The sequence below is a fragment of the Mytilus galloprovincialis genome, chromosome 1 (assembly GCF_965363235.1).
Source record: "Mytilus galloprovincialis chromosome 1, xbMytGall1.hap1.1, whole genome shotgun sequence".
Taxonomy (NCBI): domain Eukaryota; kingdom Metazoa; phylum Mollusca; class Bivalvia; order Mytilida; family Mytilidae; genus Mytilus; species Mytilus galloprovincialis.
Window position 1 is genome coordinate 121,456,800 of NC_134838.1, and position 15,615 is coordinate 121,472,414.

General features: G+C 33.2%; 1 protein-coding gene across 2 annotated transcripts in view; it reads left to right on the plus strand.

Annotated features, from left to right (window-relative positions):
* The window catches only part of LOC143055843 (uncharacterized), a 63,081-nt gene that overhangs the window by 21,683 nt on the left and 25,783 nt on the right, over positions 1–15,615 (plus strand). Inside the window, exons 6-13 of one of the 2 annotated variants that reach the window (XM_076228888.1) lie at positions 142–2,967; positions 5,271–5,376; positions 8,475–8,584; positions 9,657–9,677; positions 13,050–13,246; positions 13,807–13,894; positions 14,610–14,677; positions 15,567–15,603. In XM_076228888.1, the coding sequence (XP_076085003.1) occupies positions 142–2,967; positions 5,271–5,376; positions 8,475–8,584; positions 9,657–9,677; positions 13,050–13,246; positions 13,807–13,894; positions 14,610–14,677; positions 15,567–15,603 (3,453 nt within the window). The remainder of the gene's footprint in view (positions 1–141; positions 2,968–5,270; positions 5,377–8,474; positions 8,585–9,656; positions 9,678–13,049; positions 13,247–13,806; positions 13,895–14,609; positions 14,678–15,566; positions 15,604–15,615) is intronic. The other variant, XM_076228898.1, reaches the window with a different exon arrangement.

A 15,615-nucleotide genomic window follows, 5' to 3' on the forward strand; every position in this document is an offset into this window, starting at 1 on the left:
CAGCGCTAATTTCGACCCCTGAATGCCAATAAGTGTAAAAACTTATTCTATATCAATCTTTGATTTATAAGGTAAAATTAACATTTCTTTATTAGCTTTCATGACTTAAAGACCTAATTAAGATTTTTTCTTTTTTTTTAGATCAAAACTTTCTGAACTTGGGATCTCAAAACACAACTGCTGATGAGACAACACAATCTACAGCTACAATTGTGACAACACAACCAGCAGAAATAGATGTAACAACACAATCCGGAGCAACAGACATAACAACACAATCTGGAGCAACAGACATAACAACACAATCCGGAGCAACAGACATAACAACACAATCTGGAGCAACAGACATAACAACACAATCTGGAACAACAGACATAACAACACAATCTGGAGCAACAGACATAACAACACAATCTGGAGCAACAGACATAGCAACACAATCTGGAGCAACAGACATAACAACACAATCTGGAGCAACAGACATAACAACACAATCTGGAGCAACAGACATAGCAACACAATCTGGAGCAACAGACATAACAACACAATCTGGAGCAACAGACATAACAACACAATTAGCAGCAACAGACATAACAACACAATCTGGAGCAACAGACATAACAACAAAATCTGGAACAACAGACATAACAACACAATCTGGAGCAACAAACATAACAACACAATCTGGAGCAACAGACATAACAACACAATCTGGAGCAACAGACATAACAACACAATTATCAGCAACAGACATAACAACACAATCTGGAGCAACAGATCTAACAACACAATCTGGAGCAACAGACATAACAACACAGTTAGCAGCAACAGACATAACAACACAATATGGAGCAACAAATGAAACAACACAATCTGCAGCAACAGATCTGACAACACAATCAGCAGTAACAGATCTAACAACACAATCTGGAGCAACAGACATAACAACACATTTAGCAGCAACAGACATAACAACACAATCTACAGGAACAGATGTGACAATACAATCTACAGGAACAGATGTTACAACACAGTCTACATCAACAGATCTGACAACACAACCTACAGCAATAGATGAAACAACACAATCTGCAGCAACTGGACAAATGACACAAAGTTTGGCAACACAACAAACAACACAAGCTTCAGGAACAGAAATTTCAACCCAGGTTGCAGTAACTGACCAAATAACACAAAATAATGCAACAGAAATAACATCTCAAACTGCAGAAACAGAACATACAACACAAAGTTCAGGTACAGAAGCCATGACACAAACTGAGGGTACTACCATTAGTAAGGCAAGTGGCACTGCTACACAAGGAACAACAATGAATTTGGATATTGTTACTACCACAGAAGGAGCAACAGTTAATACAGCAAATGAGACTGTCACAGAAGGGACAACAAACAGTTTGGCAACTGTAACTCCTAGTGAAGGATCAACGGCAAATATGACAAATGACCCTGCCACTGATGTCACAACAAGTGTTGCAACTGTATCTAACGGTACTGCCACTGAAGGTGTAACAGTAAGTATAGCAAGTGTGACTGGCACACAGGAGACAACACAAAGTTTAGCAACTATCACTACTACAGAAGGAACAACAATTAGTTTAGCAACAGACACAACTGGCACTACCACAGAAGAAGCAACAAATAATTTCACTACTACAGCTACTGATGGAGTAACCGTGAATGTGGGATCTGGCACTGCTACTGAAACAACAAGTTCTTCCACTGAAATGACAACCATTGGTATGGCAAATAGTACTGCAACAGAAGGCATAACAATGAGTATGGCAACAGACCATGCTACTGAAGGGACAACTATGAGTATGGAGCCAGGCACTGCTACTGAATGGACAACAATGAGTATGGCAACAGGAAATGCTACTGAAGGGACAAAAGGCAATTCTACTGAAGCAACAACAATGAGTATGGCGCAAGGAACTGCTACTGAAGTGACAACAATGAGTATGGCAACAGGCAATTTTACCGAAGCAACAACAATGAGTATGTCAACTGGCAATGCTACTGAAGGGACAACAGGAAATTCTACTGAAGTGACAACAATGAGTATAGTGTCAGGCACTGCTACTGAAGGAGCAACAATGAGTATGGTGACTGGCACTACTACTGAAGGGGCAACAATGAGTATGGCAACAGTAAATGCTACTGAAGGGACAACAATGAGTATGGCAACTGGCACTACTACTGAAGGGGCGACAATGAGTATGGCGACTGGCACTGCTACTGAAGGGGCAACTATGAGTATGGCAACTGTCACTGCTACTGAAGGGGCAACAATGAGTATGACAACTGGCACTGCTACTGAAGAGACAACAGTGAGTAGTGCAACTGGGACTGAAAATGGCACTGCCACTGAAGAAACAACAATGAGTATGGCAACTGGCACTGACACTGGCACTGCAACTGAAGAAACAACAATGAGTATGGCAACTGGAACTGCCTCTGAAAAAACAACAATGATTATTGCAACTGGCACTGTTGCTGAAGGGACAACTGTTAAAGAGACGCCTAGCACAGCTACTGAAGGGGCAACATTTAGTATGGCAACTGGCACTTCTCCTGAAGAGACAACAGGTAGCATGGCAACTGTTTTACCATCTGAAGAAACCACAGTGAGTATTTCAACTGGCACTGCTGCTGAAGGTACGTCAGTGAGTATGGCAACTGGCACTGCTGCTGAAGGTACATCAGTGAGTATGGCAACTGGCACTGCTGCTGAAGGGACAACAATGAGTATGGCAACTGGCACAGCAACTGAAGAAACAACTATGAGTATGGCAACCAACCCTGCAACTGAAGAAACAACAAGTTTGGCAACTGGAACAGCATCTGAATTGACAACAATGATTGTGACAACTGGTTCAGCTACCGCAAGCACTTCTGTGGTTACTGAAATAAGTACAATGGAACAAACTGTAATAGGCTCTACTGTATGTAAGTTACTTATTTATTTAAGATTGTGTATGTTTTTAGTCCACTACTGATAAAGTCAAATTTTGTTGATGAATTACAAGTTTATTGATGAAATCAAAAATTAAATACTGTGGATTCATCATTATTCGTTGAATACCAATTTTTGTGGATTAATAACCATGAAATTGAATTATCAACAAATAACAAATTTTATATAGGCTTGTACGCAAACTTCAGCAAAACAACAAAACTAAATATCCATGAACATGTAAGTTTTCCTCAATCCATGAATATTGGTACCCACAAAAATAAATGAATTCACAGTACTTGACAAAATTTACAAAAGTTACTCTTGGTTCTCTGGTAGGAGTAAATCATGAAACCATGAAATTAGTTATCCTCTTAAGGTGGCTGGTGGGTACAAAAATTTCAGCAAAATGAAACCTTTATTTTTTCATTACAAATTTTATTTATTACGCTGTTAGTTATTACTTTATGATATGGTACAAAAATCAACACAAAAAAACGATTCGGTATGACCCCAGATGACTTTTAAAATGTTTATATCATTGAAAAAGCTCCAAATTATCTCCCTTTGGTGCAAAAATGCCGTTTTTGGCATTAAATTTGAAATATCTTTTTTAACTCTTCAGTGACCTATATTTTTTATTACATGTATTGTTTTCAAATAAGCTGTACATATACTAAATAATTGTAAAATTTAAACGATTTCTGTAATTAGGTTATTTTTTTATTTCGATATTACCTCTATTTCTCCTATTAGCTCAATAGAAAAAAAGGACATTAACAAAAATGTATTCTTCTTCCGGAGGCAGATTGTGAGCTTAAATGAACGGTGACCCCATTTTTTTATTTCATTTTTCTTTTAAGTATATGATAAAGTTCATTTATAAAAAAACATAGCGAAATCCTATATTAGAAAAAAAAATTGATTTGTACCCAGGAGCCCCCTTAATAGATTATTTTCTTCCTTCAACCAAATAAATTGATACCAAGAAAAATGAAGAAACAAATCTACAGTATATTGTTTCTTTCTTAATCATAATAAAACTTATTACTTTTATTAACCGGATTTTTGTGACAAAAATGTCGGTTATTGATTTGGGGATGTACGTCGGGCGGGCGGGCGGGCGGCAATCAAATGTTGTCCGTGCATTAACTCATGAACCGTTCAACCAAAGCTTTTAAAATTTTAATAAGTTGTTACTGACAACTAAATGAAGGGAAAGTTCAATAATGGCGATTTTGACTTTTACCGTTCAGGAGTTATGGTTCTTGAAAGATTGAAAAATGGAGTTTCCAGTCGTGTCCGTGCATTAACTCATGAACCGTTCAACCAAAGCTTTTAAAATTTTAATATGTTGTTACTGACAACTAAATGAAGGTCAAGTGTAATAATGGCGAGTTTGACTTTTACCGTTCAGGAGTTATGGTTCTTGAAAGATTGAAAAATGGAGTTTCCAGTCGTGTCTGTGCATTACCTCAGGAACCCTTCAACCAAAGCTTTTAAAATTTTAATATGTTGTTACTGACAACTAAATGAAGGTCAAGTTTAATAATGGCGATTTTGACTTTTACCGTTCAGGAGTTATGGTTCTTGAAAGATTGAAAAAATGGAGTTTCCAGTCGTGTCCGTGCATTTACGCATGAACTGTTCTACCAATGCTTCCCAAATTTTAATATGTTGTTACTGATGACAAAATGGAGGTCAAGTTCAATAATGACGATTTTGACTTTTACCGTTCAGGAGTTATGGTTCTTGAAAGATTGAAAAATGGTGTTTCCAGTCGTGTCCGTGCATTTTCTCATGAACCATTCCACCAAAGCTTTTGAAATTTTTATATGTTGTTACTGATGACAAAATAGAGGTCAAGTTCAATAATGACAATTTTGACTTTTACCGTTCAGGAGTTATGGTTCTTGAAAGATCGTTAAATGGCGTTTCCATTCACGTTGTTGCATTTACTCATGAACCATTCAATCTAAGCTTTTCAAATTTTAATATGTTGATACTGATGACAAAATGGAGGTCAAATTTGATATTGACGATTTTCACTTTCACATTCATCAGTAATTGTTCTTGTGATATTGCCAGGACACAAATAAATGTTAATAAATCCGGTTTGCTGTTGTTGTGACAGCCTCTTGTTTTAGTTTAAATAAAGACAGACCCAGGTATTGTATCCTCACACAATGTCTTCCTTGTGACAAATCATATTCTTCATATTCCAGATTAAGGCCCAGATACCAGATACTCACAGAAAATCATCCATACTTAAAATATCTTATTCTTTTTATTTCAGTTTCAATAACAGCAGGCCCAGCTACTGGATCGTCACAAAATGTCATCCTGATTGTTAGTATAGTGATTCCCATTTTGTTACTTCTACTCATTTGTTTAATCTTTGTGTAAGTATAAAGCATCGAATATAATGAGGTTTATCTCAGGTTTTATTAGAGAAATATTTATTTTTACTTAACAATTACAATTTTTTTTTAGTAAAGCTAATAAAAGAGATGCAGAACACACCAAATGGATATTAAATAAACCTACCGGTAATGACAATGCTGTGGCAAAAAATGAAGAACAACCAAAAGATTAACAACAATACACATGTTGACAATATCAATAACACATCGTACACTGGACATACAATAGTTTTTGGTGGTGTTGCACAGGCAAATGACAAGTGCCTATGTGGTGTTGGTCATGCTTTAGTTTTCGATGTTGTGGTTTGAAGTATAAATTGTGTCATTTAATGTAGAATAGTAAGACAAAACATTTAGATTTTCTTTTGAAAATATGCATGATCAGAACAAAGTTGTCAAATTTCAATAATAGATTTAGATTGAAGTCATTTTATTATGGTGCTGAATCAAGGCTGTAGGGCATGTTTATTTAAAGTGAGGCAAATTTTTGAGCCTTTTTTTAGGGGGGTTCGGGTGCCTGAAACAGGAGAAGCTTATTTCAGCATTACTATTTATAATAAAAAACAAAAAAAATATAACAGAAATGCGTTTTTTTTATTAGCTAGCTTAGTAAGTAACAAAACAAGTTTCAATATAAAGTTAATCTCTATTGGTCAACTAAAACTTTCCGATTCTCCTGTGACCTGTACTATCGAAAAGCTTCAACACACGTTCTTATGTATATATATATATATTCATGTCCAACAGCAAGTTATAAGCTTCTAAAAGACGAGAACATGTTATAAGCATCAATTAGGATATATTTATTATACATAATCATTAACCATAAGAATAGGTACAGAGAAGACTAGACCAACATTGTTACTTAACCGGATTTTCGACGTTCTAATGTCACAAGTGATCACAAGTTATCTGTAAACATTCCGCTGGAAGACATGTCAACCTACCTGGACACATTATTCTACCAATTCTTTTAAGTCATTGATTTGACCTACCGGGGTTCGAACCCACGACCTACCGCACTAGAATCAATGGAACACGCTAGCATACAACCAGACAATGCTGATCATAATCAGAAAAAGAAACACGAAAAAAATATTTTCAAACAATACCAAAAATACATTTCATACTTTTATTAAAGATAAATAAAAATCATGAATTGCCTTATACATTAAAGACTTCTATAGAAAAGGCGCTTCATGATTTTGTTTAAATTAATTATAAATAATTATTATATTTTTGGTCAATGAATTATTTTATCGATTAGCATTTGTTTCAGTGAGTTGATAGTGTAAACATTGGTAACTATAGCGTTATCGATTCAAAAATAAACCAAGGAAAGTAATAAGCCAGTATATACTTATAGGGGGTGTTTATACTCATGAGTTACCTTTTTCCATACATGTGACAGAGTTGTCAAGCCACAACTGGAGATTTGGAAATTTTCAGCTGGAGTTTGGGCCTCATAACTGGAGATTTTTTATCGACGTACGCAATGGTTTTTTCGTGTGTGTTTAAACTGCATATCTTCCTTTTTTGTTAAAAAAAACCCAATGATTTCATACCTTCAAGCACCTGCATAGCCATTTTTACTTAGTAAAATAGAAGATAAAAGGGGGGGGGGTCAAATATTTATTCATCATATATAGTTCAAAGTTAAAGTGATCAGCCATCATATATAGTTCAAAGATAAAGTGATCAGCCATCATACATAGTTGGCAAAAAGTACCTCTGCTTTAGCCACATTGTCAACTTTAGTACCACTACTGAACATGTTTGTAAAAGAAGGTGTTGAATTGATAGAGTTGTGGGCTTTCTGGTGGGTAGCTGTCTCCATATTTTTGGTCAAGTAATTAGGGCCCCATAGTCAGCTTTGCATGAAGTGTAGTAAGCATTGTCTTGACCCTTGGCACTGGACTTGCACCATTTTTAAATTTGGCTAGATACTCATTACTGTGTCTTCTTTAATATTATGCTGGGGTACATGTATTTGATAACATGATACAGTTTGTATTTTGTCAAATTATAAGACAAACACACTTATATAGGTATTCCATTGGCCTAGATAGAAGACAAGACATAAATATCATATAATTTGAGTTGATTTTATTGTCTTTGAGGTCCAGTATAAACTAAGTCTGTTCCATGTTTTCAATAGCATCACAATTTATAAAGTCGATGTTTATACAACTGTTCCATTGTCAGTATCACTTTTAATCATCCAGACATGTATATTTAACTAGCTAGTTGATTACTAGGTAAATGCCAATCATCTTTTATTGTTGTATATACAGTCTATAATCCTTAACACCTTCATTGATTACTTAAGGCTATTTTCCTATTTACCTTTTTGACACAAATTCCATTATAGGAAACTTCCGTTTTCTCTGACTTTTCCTATATCAATTTAGAGTTTCTCGGACTTTTTCACTGTCCGTATCTATTTTGTAAACAGAAATGTCTACTGAAATTTTTTCGAGATTGACATTTTCAAAAAGCGGAAGATTTCAAATTTTAACGGGAGGGACGGAAGAGGGTCTGAAAAGCGGGAGATTTTAACTCCCGCCGGAAGAATCACATGTATGTTTTTCATCTTTTTTTCTCTTCAACCAGTTTTGTAACGACATTTAGATTTGTTTCAATTTTTTTTATTTTGATTTATATTCGGAACACTTATTTTTTTACCGTCACCGCTATGGTAAAAGCTGCAATCGCTGCTGCAGATTGGACACAATGTATGTAGTGTGCCGGTAGATAGTTTGAAACTCGAATATTGATAATGTAAAATACATAATTAAAAAAAAATGACACTTCTAAAGTTTGGTCATCGTTTCAAAAGTGAGGCATTTGCCTCATTTGCCTCCATTACGCTATGGCCCTGTCAATTAAAACTTTTAAACTATTATCAACATCTCAACATCTGAATGTACATTATAAAGATATATGCATATTATTCCTTGACAAACATAGTTCAGCCATGTTAAATAAGGGCAATTTGTGCAAGATTGTTGAGTTAATGGTACAAACAGGAAAATGAAAACAATCAATAATAAATTATTTTTTTGTTTTTTGTCCAGAATTCTTTTTAAGAAAAATAGAAAAAAAAAAAGTGCTGATTTGTACACCAATGTCCGTTTGAATGAATACAAGAAGTCAAGACCGGATGGTTCTGTTAATGTAATAAATGGTAAGTACTGATAACTTGTTTTATCTTCCTTTACTATGCCTATATCCCCCTGCTCAGTTGCTCCATAGTTCTCGTATCATGGCTTTGAGATGACAGCAGGCATTATCAGCGACGTCACAATGTCTGAGAAGAAGTTATCAGCGACGTCACAATTTTGAGAGGAGACGTTATCAAGCTTGCTTTCTTCAAGCGTATTACTGTCTTAGGGAGGGGGAAAAACCAGGAATAGAACAATAAACAGATAATCTGGTTTTTTCGTATAGATAGCGTAAAATATCAGCCGCTTAACACAATGTGAAGCTTTTTAACTTGTTCGTTGCGCTCACTTACCAAATATTTTCACATTGTGGCTTGTGGTGGATATTATATGATATCAATATGAAGAAAACCCAATAATCTATACACACATGCAGTAAACTTTTCTTTATTTGAATGCTTTCTCTTATATTTCTAAAAGACATTTAATAAGGTATTACAGTAAAAAACAAGAACAGACTATAAAAATCAGTCGCAAAAAAGATTGACTCATCAGATTAGTTCTAAGTACAAAAGTAACTATCTAGGAGTACTCATAGTTACTGCTAGTTAGTCGACAGTTCCTCTATAATATTAGTTCCAAAATGGAAGAAATATTTATGAGTATAATTTCCATTGGATGAATTACTACAGTATTTGTTTTTGAAAGAATAGAAGTTATAGTATTTGCTACAACAAGAACGACATTATAGCAATGTTAATAACAAAGTTTCTGAAGTAACTTATGTTAGGAGGAACAAATATACAGTAACAACAAATATCATTGGGTGTCATTAGAAAACAAAATTCATATAGCAGTAAACAGAAAGCTGAACTATTTTTATACTTTTGCAAGAAAAGTATACTAGATATCAGTAGTCTGCTTCACAAAAATGCTTTTGACTACTATTGATCGTATGTCATCAACAATTCAGTATACTTATGAAAAATCTTAGTCATAAGTTTGTTTTGTGAAAGCGACTCCTTGGTGGATAAAACATGTAATGTGATACTGCATGTTGACTTTCTATTGTCCATTATTTTATGTTCTTTCTAGAGTTTGATCTTCCAGGAACAGGTACGTTATTTCTCTCAATCTTACAAGCAGTCTATCTGATGAATCTAATATCTTATTTTCATTCTGATGAGGGCGTATAGGTCTGAATTAATGAGGATGTATTAAGTGTTACCTTTCTTCATGCTGTCAGTCTGCCCCATCTGTCCCGTTCGTATGTTGTGTAAGTCCATAGAATTGGTTTCAATTCTCAAACTTTAGTTTGCCTCAACAATATGTTATAAATATTATACACAATGCTTATTACTACAAAACACAGATCAAGTTCCAAATTTGGTGTCCTCACTTTTACTGTTTATGAGATATGCCCCTTTATAAGCATAGATATTGCTGATATTTTGGTCTTCGTTCTCATACTTAAGTTTTACTCAATTAAGTGTTATGAAAATTATACACAATGCTTTTTACCACAAAACAAAGATCGAAAATAGAATTGGATGGTGTCATTTTTACCATTCATAGCTTAAGCCAATTTATATACACGAAAATGCTGAATGTTTTGTTTCCATTCTCTAATTTGAGTTTGCCTCAACCAAATTTTATAAAACTTATACACAATGTTTATTACCACAAGACATAGATCAAGTTCGAAATTGGGTGACATCACTTTTACTGTTCATGAGTTATATTCCTTTAATACATAAAAATTGCTGATTTTTTTATGTTTCCATTCTCTTGCTTTATTTTGCTTCAATTAAATGTTATTAAACTTATACACAATGCTTATAATCACAAAACAGTTTGAACTATGTGACTCATGCATATTGGGGGCATTGTTGACCCATAGTCACATTCTTCATTTATTAATTTTTTTTATTTTGTTTAATCAGGTTTTTTAAGTAAAGAATTAATAAATTATGATATATTTTTTTTCTTTATATGCAAAATATTATTGTTAGCTTCATCTGATTGCAAACCATTGGGTCAGATTTTATGTGGAGGTTTTGTATTTATATCTCTTACTTCAATGGCTTTGAACATACCGGTATATTAATTTACACATGTGCGTCACTTTGAAATCAAACACTTTTTATACTTTTTTGGCCTATAAATATTGATCTTATTTTTGGTTTAGAAATGCATAATGGTGAGTAACACATCAAATTCTAGTTTCTTTTCTAACAGCAAAGTCTATCATTCTACAGATGGTTGCATTCTAGTTGTCATGGCTCGTCTATTTGTTCTTTATTTTGTGTCTTTCCTTGTGAAATGATCAAACAGTAATTTATGATTTTGGAATTACATGTACTTGCAGAAAAGAAATATTCTGGGTGTATTCCTACATCAGCTATACATAGTGTATAAATTTTCCTTTTTTTTCTTGCTTCAGTTTCTTTATATTTTGAGTTATAACTATTTAAAAAGTTTTCTTAACATGCAAGAAGTTAATACAATGATCATTAACACACTTTGCTTTCTTGATTATACTATTAATGTTTGTCTGATAAGGTTTTCTACACATTTGTACAATTAGATGGTAAAACTTGTATATCTATTAGTAGAGGAACCTGAATCGCCTTGATAAATCACCAACCTTCAGTGAGCAAAATGCAAATGACTGGAATGAGTCACAATACCTTACAAGTATTAGTGATAGGCTGAAATAAAGTGGACATATATACCAAGACAGTCAAGGGTGTTAATATGATTTTTGGGGATACCCTTTCAATTATTGGGGACAAACTGAAGTTATGTAAACTTTCCTTACAATTATTGGAAATAACCTGAAGTAATATGGCTTGCCCTTTACAACTATTGGTGATAACCTGAAGTTATGTGGATTGCCCTTGACAATTGTTGGTGATAAATTGAAGTTATGTGGATTGCCCTTTACAATTATTGGTGATATAAACCTGAAGTTATGTGACTTGCCCCGTACAACTATTGGTGATAACCTGAAGTTATGTGGATTGCCCTTGACAATTATTGGTGATAACCTGAAGTTATGTGGATTGCCCTTTACAATTATTGGTGATATAAACCTGAAGTTATGTGACTTGCCCCGTACAATTATTGGTGATAACCTGAAGTTATGTGGATTGTCCTTGACAATTATTGGTGATAACCTGAAGTTATGTGGATTGCCCATTACTATTATTGGTGATAAATTGAAGTTATGTGGATTGCCCTTTACAATTATTGGTGATAAATTGAAGTTATGTAGATTACAATTATTGGCAAAAACATGAAGTTATGTGGATTGCCCTTTACAATTATTGGTGATAACAGGAAGTTATGTGGCTTGCCCTTTACAATTATTGGTGATAATCTGAAGTTATGTGGCTTGCCCCTTACAATTATTGGTGATAACCGGAAGTTATGTGGCTTACCCTACAAGTTACTGATGATAACCTGAAGTTATGTGGAGTGACCCTAAAAAAATTAGTAGTGATAACCAAAAGTTGTGTGGGTTGATCCTTTCAGTTGTTACACTGATACACTGAAGTTTAGTCTATTGACCCTTAATATTATTGGTGAAACACTTAAGTTTTCTATGTTGTGCCATATGTACTATTGTTTGTCTGTTTGTATTTTTCATTTTTAGCCATGACGTTGTCAGTTTATTTTCGATTTATGAGTTTGACTGTCCCTCTGGTATCTTTCGTCCCTCTTTTAAGTAGATTGACTTTTATTGCTGATGAACTGAAATGATGTGGCTTTCCTCTTACGATTTCTAGTGGTAAAGTTGCCCGTTATAATACTGGTGATAAGTTAAATGGACTTGAAATCTATATAACTCTGCTATGAATCCCTTATTTGCTTTTTTAAACATAATTCATTTATAATAGAAAGAAAAAGAAGACACTTATAAAGTCATTCAAAATCATAATATCTGGAAGATGTCTGTTTAGGAATAAATTGAGGCAGATTAAGATTTTACTGGAACCAGACCTCAAGATGACCACAGATTAGATTAGCACAGGACCATAAAGATTCCCAAAATAAAATTTGTGATAAAAAAGGATGATGTTTCCTTTACTATTTTTGGCAAAATCAATCATTAGCACTAATAAATTATTCTAACAGGAGTTATGCACCTTGGAAGTAGAAATGATATGGAAAATTATAAAGGATTTCAAGTCTACAATTTTTGTAGGATATTTAGAACAAAGTTATATTTGTTTTTTATTAATCTAATCCAAAAAAAACAAGTTTTCTAAATAGAAAATTCTTTATAATCCTGTACAAATAAAACTCAGAAATATGTTATTGGTTTTATAGCAGTTAGGTTTAGAAATGGAGAAACTCTGTTACTGACAGCAGTTCCAAATCGAAATGATACATGTATATATATTGATTTTACTTCAGATTTCTATTTAAGATGTGATGGTAAAAAAAGCATTATTGCTTTATATAACTTTTATTACATTTCAGAGACAACATCATTGAATAGAAGTCGTAATCCAAGTTTGGCAAGTTTGGGCAGTGTAGGCAAAGGCAGTGTTGGCAGTGGAAACAGCCAGAATCATGTGTATAACAATGTTCCTACAAAGAAAGCTGTACCTATCAACAAGCTTCAGTCCTATATAGCTGCAATGAATAGTAAAAAAGGATTTGAAAAGGAATATAAGGTATATAAAATACTGACTGAAGTGACTACAGTAAAATTACAAGTCAATACGTAGGTTGCAACGACTTATATTTTAGGGATGAATAGTGCCAAATAAGATTAAAGTTGCATGTATATTACATGGCAAGTGATATTAAGTACATGAATAATTTTTCACCACAACAATCCTCTTTTATTATTTGAAACAGTTCAAAACATTTTTTGGCCCTGACCTACATTTCATGCTATGGAGACCTTTTACATTTTTGTGTTCAGTTCTATTATTCTGAAAATTTCGGTGCGCCTTTTTAGAATTTTAAAGGCAATAAGTGTGCCACTGAGGGGTGCATTTGTATCAGATTTTGAACAAATCAAAGAACAAGTATCTGATTTTAATATAATAACCTTCAGGTCATCACGACCTATATTTTCATGGAATATTATACATCAATTCTTTATTTCTTATTATTGTTATACATTGATATAAATATTACATATTCTTGTGTCAACAAAACTAACCTATAATGATCTTTTGAAAAATTGCTAAAGCTATGTTCTATTGTCAGATGTTTTATCTTATAGGTATTACCAGCTGGGATGGTTTTACCACATAAAATAGGTCTTTTTGAAGAAAATAGAAGTAAAAATAGATATATCAATATGATTTCTTGTAAGTATTTGATTACAAATAGAAACATAGTGCACTTTATCAAACATAAGATTGTGAAGTTTATACCCACAAATCCAATATCATGATCCTATATATTCTTTAATTGAATTTAGCAAATGATTTGGGCTCTGTACCCTGTCCCTGTTCTTTTTAATATGAGAGACAAATTGGAATTGTATATTATTTTTAAACAGCTTTTAAATGATAAGGGTTTTTAATCATACACCATCTTCATGTTTGTTTATATTATCAGAACAGTGCCACCGCAATATATTTAGATAATATCCCCATATTCCTGATTCACTGTCATAAGGAACTCTTCAATGTCATTGGCCTTCATACTGTGAAAATGTTATGAAAGGTAACCATGCCTTATGATATCAGGAGAAAGAACATAATTCTTTGCAGATCAACAGAAAAAATGTCAACTTTTATCTGCATATTGTGTACAAGTCATTAGAAAATTCAAATTTTGTTTAATACCACTTCATCTTTGGAGATCAAATATTTTGTCATCCTCTGTGATTAAATTTCATATGCTTTGTATTTGAAATACTTTTCAAAACTCACATTTTGAAATTTTTAAATGTAAGAGTCTAAAATTGTGCAGTGTTGTATCTCTCTTGATGCACTGATATAATCTAATTGATGAAGTACAAATATTATCACACAGTACATATCACATGATTAATACTCATTGTTTTGTGTTTTACAGATGACCATTCTAGAGTAGTATTAGACAGAGAGGTTGAGGGAGATTATATTAATGCTAACTATATTGATGTAAGTTAATTTTTGTTGAGGGAGATTATATTAATGCTAACTATATTGATGTAAGTGAATTTTTGTTGAGGGAGATAATATAAATGCTAGCTATATTGATGTAAGTGAATTTTTGTTGAGGGAGATTATATAAATGCTAGCTATATTGATGTAAGTGAATTTTTGTTGAGGGAGATTATATAAATGCTAACTATATTGATGTAAGTGAATTTTTGTTGAGGGAGATAATATAAATGCTAACTATATTGATGTAAGTGATTTTTTGTTGAGGGAGATAATATAAATGCTAACTATATTGATGTAAGTGAATTTTTGTTGAGGGAGATTATATTAATGCTAACTATATTGATGTAAGTGAATTTTGTACAGAAGGATAATGGAAAGGGGGATATTTAAGACAAATGTGATCAGGCTTTATATTGCACATCCAAAAAGTATCTCATTTATTCTACAGGTTTATTTTTGTGAATAAAATCAATGTTTTCACAGTGTCCTTTATAAGCATTGCTTTGCTATGTAGAGTTTTATTTTAAAGGATGTTTTAAGGTTCCTAATAGATTTCATTTTGAATATGATTCCCATGAGTTTTCAAAATCCTGTTGAATCTAAAAATATCAAGAGTTCTCTTTCAAAACTTCCAGGTACCGGGTAAAGCACATTGATTTTACATTAACACAGACAGTCATTTTGAGACTTTTGCATAAGTAAAGAGCTCCTAAACATACTAACAACAAACAAAGTATTTCTCCTTTTGTGTTCCTTTTGAACTACCACTAAAATTTGATGGAAAATAATCTGTTTCATTAAAGGTAAATACTTTCCTGTTTTATCAATTAATACATTTGTGATATAGTTTCAAGATTTAACTGGTTACATGTTTTTATTTCAGGGTTTTATCAGAAGAAATGCATACATAGCTACGCAAGGTAATTCTATTG